Source organism: Otolemur garnettii, unplaced genomic scaffold, assembly GCF_000181295.1.
Source record: "Otolemur garnettii isolate 467f Iridium unplaced genomic scaffold, OtoGar3 scaffold00141, whole genome shotgun sequence".
NCBI lineage: Eukaryota > Metazoa > Chordata > Mammalia > Primates > Galagidae > Otolemur > Otolemur garnettii.
In genome coordinates, this window is record NW_003852536.1 from 4,762,199 (window position 1) to 4,769,119 (window position 6,921).

The 6,921-nt window shown below is 45.3% G+C and overlaps 1 protein-coding gene across 2 annotated transcripts in view; it reads left to right on the top strand.

Annotated features, from left to right (window-relative positions):
- Nucleotides 1-159: 159 nt before the first annotated feature.
- The window catches only part of PLD5 (phospholipase D family member 5), a 355,615-nt gene continuing 348,853 nt past the window's right edge, over nt 160-6,921 (top strand). The window contains exon 1 of one of the 2 annotated variants that reach the window (XM_012810747.2): nt 160-435. Coding sequence is in view for 1 of the 2 variants with exons in the window: in XM_003798816.1 (XP_003798864.1) it covers nt 247-435 (189 nt within the window). In the remaining variant the exon portion in view is untranslated. The remainder of the gene's footprint in view (nt 436-6,921) is intronic. The other variant, XM_003798816.1, reaches the window with a different exon arrangement.

A 6,921-nucleotide genomic window follows, 5' to 3' on the forward strand; every position in this document is an offset into this window, starting at 1 on the left:
CAACTACATCTCATAGGACAAGTATCTTCTGTTGATCCTTCTCCACTCCCCACCTTGCCACCTGCCCTTGCCCCGACGCCGCCTTCTCTCCTTCCGTCGCTCTCCTCCCGCGCTCGCCCCTCCCGCCTGGCACCCCGCGCTCCCCGCGCCCGCGGGCTCCTCCGGCTCCTTCTCCAGCTCCCGCCCGGCCTCCCGCACGCCCACCCCGAGTCCGCTGCGTGCCGGCCGCCGCCTGGTCATGTCAGGATGGAGATCCGGCAGCACGAGTGGCTCTCAGCCTCCCCCCACGAGGGCTTCGAGCAGATGAGGCTCAAGAGCCGCCCGAAGGAGCCCTCGCCCAGCCTGACCCGAGTGGGCGCGAACTTCTACAGCAGCGTCAAGCAGCAGGACTACAGCGCCAGCGTCTGGCTCCGGAGGAAAGACAAGCTGGAGCACGTAAGGGCGGCTCGCTCGCTCTCCGGGGCCTCGGCCGGGCACCTGCCGCGCACCCCTCCCCGTGGGCGGCAGGACAGCGCTCCGGGTGTGGGTGCGGGGTGCGGGGGCCGGGCGGGCATCAGTGTCTTCAGCTTCATCCTCTTGCATTTTCTCGCTTTAACTGCCGGGCTGCGGGGAGGGGAGCGGAGGTTCTTTTTCAGGCACCTCCTGGCCTCTACTCACGGGGATCTGTCCCTGGTGTCACCCCATAGGGTTCATTTGCATCGTGTTCTTGGGGTGCTCGTGCAGGGCGAGCTAGAAGTGCAAGTGCCACGAGCGTGGCTCAGAGTGACCTGGCAGGGCACCGTAGTGGGCGTTAGTGGGACCTCTGCCTGGGTTTGTCCAAAACCCCAAAATTAACAGATCCGTAAAGTTGGAGCCGCTTGAGACCGGCCTGGGCCAGTGCACAAACCATTAGTTTTCTGCAGAGCGTCATTCCGCTGGGATGAACACTTGGCGATCCCCTCTACTTGAGCCCAATTAGGGAGAGATTTGCGCGGTGCAAGGAGAGAAGCTCAAAGAACGAGCGGATCTCCGGGCTCTCCAGAAACCTGCCTCTCTAGAGGGTGGAGGTTGGCCAGGCGAGCGGGACCTGCGCTTCGGATGAGTGTGGGCAAAACATTGTTGGTTCTGGGTTGAACCACTGAGGCTTGCCATTCTGAAAGGGGAAGGTACTTCTAAAAAGGATCTACAGTTTTAAATCTGAACCATTAGCGTCTTTGTAACCAAATGTTAAAATTAAACTAGGAGAATTATCTCTAGAGTGCAGCGCAGCTAGCTAAGAAGACGCTGTTTCTTCCTGTGGAGCTGCAGAATCCAAATTGAGTCTGTTATTGAAATGTGGAGGTTTCCTTGTATTTGGGTCAGGGTACCAATAATGATAAAGAAAGAAAAGATAAGACCGAGGACTTCTGGAACGCACACATCTCCAACCGCTGTGTGCCCTGAATCCCTAAGCAGTACTCCTGGGCTTTGCAGCACCAATAGGCTTCCCAGGAGGACGCGTGCAAGGAAGGGGTATTTCTCTATTACAGCCTGAAGAGAAGATCTGTGGCTTTTATCTGAGGGTCTGGCGTAGTCACTGAAAGTCTGATGTAAAGATTTGTGTTGAGTGAAAGGCTCTGTCTCCTCGTGTGTCCAGAGCCATTTGCTACTGCTTGGGTCCCGAAGACGGTGGAAACAAATGAAGGCGATTTCTAGGAGGCGAAGTTGTTTGAAAGGAGCACTGGGCAAGCCCATAGTCTGGAATTAGTGAAGGGGCTGGGTGTTTAAAGGAAGCAAACAGCATCTTTGTGTTGTTGGGCTCTTGCGTTGTTGATTCTGGTACTGGAGAAACGGGTCCAGCTTTAGAGTAATGACAGAACCTATCTCCATTTGACTTTCCCTCTGACTGTGTGTTCATTTGTAGCTTGTGCTTTTAGCCGATCTATTTCCATTATTCTCTCACTGAAAATCAATAGTGCAGCCTTCTATGACGATGTCTTCCTGAGTCACAAACGCTGCACGCGTTATCCTTAACTGCTTCCTCACTTTGGGGTTCTTATTGAAAGTATGAAGTCACGCCATCTGGGTTCTGGCAGCTTCACCTAGGATGCTCAGACTCTCCTGGGGACTGGAGAGCCAGGAAAGCAAGATCTGGTTGTTTGAAAGCAAGTGAGCATCTCAGATGCATCATCTGAGTGAGCATCACTCAGACAGACCAAAAGAGAGCATCGCATTCATGTAAAAAAAATAAAAAATCAATCACCTCATTTGTTATTTAAGTCAGCGTAACACTTGCTTGGCTCTCAACTACATCTCATAGGACAAGTATCTTCTGTTGTGGTGTTTTTCTCTATACCTTCTTTCATTTGGAAAAGGGACTTTGCAGCCGGTGAATTGTTTTGGTGCTGTTCTCCTGCTCCTTCAAAACATTCACAAACATTTCTAAGGAGTTAGCATTTATGAAAGTGCTATGCAAAATCAAATTAGTACAAACATGTAAATTTTACGTGAATTCAAGCACTGGGTGTTACGATGCAGGACATGGTGCATACACTATGGTGTTGGAAGTTATTCGGATGTTAGTTTCTAATTTGTATTTGAGATTTGAGAAACCTATAACAAATGTAACATGGTGTGTCATTGCTATGGAGGGCACGAAGATGTCATGGTGATGTCATTATAGACAATGTTCTGAATGCATGTGGTACTTTCTAGTTCAAGTGTTGTAGGTACCAGGATGAGTGTGCCATGTAAAATTCAAAGGTGATGTGTGGTAGTTTAAAAATACCCTTCTGATCTATCTCATCAAAATGGATGGCTACTGTTTTTATTATGTTGAAAAAATGAATTAATCATTATGATGGAGATCGTATGCCTGAAAACAGCCTACTCAGTTATTTTGCTGGTGCTTTAAAAGCCAATCTAAGTATTAAGGTAATAAATAAGTTATGATTTCAGATGACACATGTGTTCAGTCATCACACGATAACGGAATTCCCTGAAATGGAATGTGGCAGTGTGTGGACTCTAGCCAGACTTCAGAGGGATAAATTAATCTGAAAGTCAATAGCGCATTGTAAAATGGACAGATAAAGAATACATTTCCACCCACTTTGCTGAAAGGGAGAATAATTTATCTCTCTTTTCCTACTTTAAATGCTACTGTACTCATCCCAAGGTTGGACAAGAGAAAAAAATGACATGAATTGAGTGAAGACTGGAATACGTTCAGTCAGTCTTCAGATTTCATCCCTATCACTGGTCGGTTGGTACTTAAGATGAACACCTAATAAGGAATAGATAGATGTAGGGAATTATTCCATGTGGAAATCATGATTAGAAGCTACAAAGGAAGTTTTGTGTTTCATACTATGAATTCTGGACTTTGAACTCTTACTTGGAAAAAAAAAATGTAATAGCTGGCCACACATGGAATCTTGTCTTGTTAGCCACAAATAATGCTGTTTGCTCTTAGAATCTTATGCTTCCTATTCGGCCTCATAATGCCTTAGGGCTTTTGAAAGGCATTAGGCTTGGGAAACACTGGGGGTGTTATTCTCTGCAGGATCTTATTTAACTTAGGTAATGTGAGGGTGAAGGATTATTATGGAACCAAATTGGCAGGAGGAATAAGGAGCCACTCCCCTACCTTGCTAATTCACCCCTGCTCTTGCCGCCCTCAAGATCACTTTGCAGGTAACTATTTTATAGGGCGTGTTAGTAGGCTGATGTCCTTTGGTGCTATGTGACCTTTTCGAACTTTTTCATTTTTACAGAGGGAGAAATACAGAAGCTGCTCTGCACAGTTGCCTGGTTTTATGCCAGTGTGTCGTGCAGAAGTTTCCTGGAGCTATTTATGGAGATGAGGATGCTTTGTTTTCCCTCCTGCCCTATTAAATTGGCTCTTGACAAAGTGTGGTTACAGTAGGGGCTCTGGCTAGGCAGACCAGGGTTTAGACTTTGGCTCTACTTCTGATTAGCTCTGTGACCTTAGGCAAAGGGCCCCCCGTCACCAAGGGGCACATGCAGGTTCCTCCTTTTGGAAGCTGCAGGTCTGCCAGACAAAACAGGACCATCCATGTGTATGTGGCAGGGACAGTCTGTTTGGGGCTCCACGCCAAAAAATGCATCTTTCCCTCACGCTTCTCTCTGTGGGTTGGCCGGGGCTCTTCTCCTCTCAGCTGCCCTGCTTGATGGCACCTCTGTCTGGATGCTTGCTGTCATGATCTCCAGGGCTGCTAAAGGGAAATTGGAGAATCACGTAATGCCTCTCAGTGCTTCTACCCAGAAATGATACATCCACATGACTCAGGCTTATTGGTTAAAGAAAGATTCCTGACCCTGACTCACTTCAAAGTAGGTGGGGAAGGACCATCCAACCAAGACCCAGAAGGAGGAGAAAAAAGAGAACATTCAAGACCAGTTCCCATTAGGACCACCACACAGAAAGCAGTTAGCACAGTCTTTGACCCAAATTAAATGCTCAACAGTGTGAGCACGGGTGTAAATACACTATTCAGGTGTGGCCTGGCTATCTGGCTGAGCCCTCCACTTCCCACACAGAGCTTCCAGACTTCACAATTGACATCAGCCCTCCTGCAATACAGTCTTGGATCAAAACACATGGATCTTTGGCCAGCAAGGCCTGTTAGGCTGTTGCTTTGCCTGACTTCCACTCCATCCTCTAGGGTCTTGAGTCTTCCCAGCCAGTGGGCTCTTGCGTCTTCCCAGCCAGTGGGCTCTTGCTTGGTCCCTGTCCAGCATGCTAAGGCTGACTTTCTCGGTTCTAACTCTTTGAGCTGGCCCCCTACCACTGCAGCACACACCTGTTTTTCATGCCCCGCCCCCAAACCATTTCCCTTTGCAGCTTGTGCTGGTGGGACTAAGTTGAGCAGCATTTCATTTTATCTGCAAAATGTCTCAGAAAGCCCATTTAAAATGGAAAGACAAAGCAAAAGAGAGAATTAGTAAAGAATAAGAGAAGAATTCCTAATGGTCACACTTGTAGTGAGCCATAGAATCTTGGTTTATTTAGTTAAGTGCCTCACACTCTTAAAAAAAGATCATTTTGTCCAGGCATAGTGGCTCATGCCTGTAATCCCAGAACTCTGGGAGGCCAAGATGAGAGGATTGCTAAGCCCAGGAGTTTGAGACCAGCCTGAGCAACACAGTGAGAACATATTTCTACAAAACAAGAAAAATCAGCCAGGTGTGGTGGTGCCCATCTGTAGTTCCAGCTACTCAGGAGGCTGAGGCAGGAGGATCCCTTGAGTCCAGGCATCTGATTGAGGTTGCAGTGAGCTATGATGATGCCACTGCACTCTAGCCTGGGCAATGGAGTGGTGAGACACTGTTTTAAAAGAAAAAAATCAAAAAAGATCATTTCCTCTAAGTGTGGGTTTGCATCTATTTAAGTAGAGTTTATGTTACCAGAGAATAGTAAATAAATGCCAAGTGCATACTTGCCTTCTGGAATAAATTATTCACATGATGAGCACAGAATAAATGGATTGTAGCAAGCTTGGTCGCAGTGGTCTAGGCTCATATCGTGCAATGCCATTCTGTCCCACAGAGTGGATCCAGGAAAGCACCATACCCCACAGAGCAGATCAGTAAAGTGCAAAAGACAAAGTTCAGCCTAAGGCAATAAATCTTTAAAATGCTCCCTTAAAAGTCAAACAGACAAACAAACAGTCCAACAAAGGCTTCAGAACATTAACATTTACCAGGATCATTTCCTGCTATTTTAGATCAACAAAACAAACACACGGGATTCTGAAACAGGATTCTCTGCTCCTCTGACTCATCGGTCAAGAAATGAAAGTTTAGACGTCTTGTTGAGTGTTTTCTAATGGATCTGTGTTATGGCCATTATCGTCCTTGGCACTACTACAATTAAGATATATTTAACTGCAGTGAATGGACTTCCCTTACTGTGGGTTAAGGTTGCAGTTTGCTTTGAAGAACTGGGTTTCTTTGTAACATAATCACAGTCAGTGGTGTATCTTATTTAATGTATTTCATTTGAGAAGGTAAAGATTATTGGACTTAAGATTCTGTTCCCCCTTCTTTCGTGTAATAGTCACATAGCAATTTCTGGCTAGTTTTTCTTTTTAAAAGTTTTTACTTCACTTTAGAGACTTCTATAGCTGTCTTAGATTTAAACCTATGTCATGATGTTTAGTCCTGTTTTAGCTCTAAAGATTAAGAAATCTGATGAATCTTTTCAAACTCTGGGACACAGCAATAGCTGTGGTATGGTATGCTTTCTTCCTGAATTGACTAGTAGATGCCATAATTAGACAGATAGGCTCATGTGGCCAGAATGTAACACTAGAAATGTGACTTAAGTTATATATATATATATATGGAACCTTGAAGTTACTGATTTGCCTGAGATTCAGACTACACAGATTATACTGTGAGAATTTGGAGAACTACATAAATGATGAGGTAGAATTGAAATGTCCAAGTCGGTGTTAAGAGACACATCTTTTAAGTTTTTTTCTCAGAAACATGGAAAAATGAGCCCAATTTCTAAAATCACAATCTAATCCTTAAGAAGGATATAAATGAGGGATGTGGCTACTTTTCCCGGGGAGACTCATCTACATTGTAAAGTCTTACTGCTGCCAAACATATGAAGTGGGCCAAGCTGAACTTGAAGGAGAAGCATGAGACTATCACAGCCATTGTGTAATAATTATGTTCTTTATTTTAATTCTCCAGAGTAGACATTGAGCCTGGACACAGTGAACATAGTGTTTTCAGCTATTATTATGTTCCTTTCAATAAGTTCTTAGGTCCCTCAGTTAAGAAGACGGACTTGTTGACAATAAATAAATAAATAAATAAAATAAAAGGCACCAATCAGCAAAGTCATCAGTCAATAGATATTTCCTGAGAGGGTCTTTAAAGTGAAAGACGCTGTGTTAGGAGCCCCTGAGAACTTTAATTCACTAA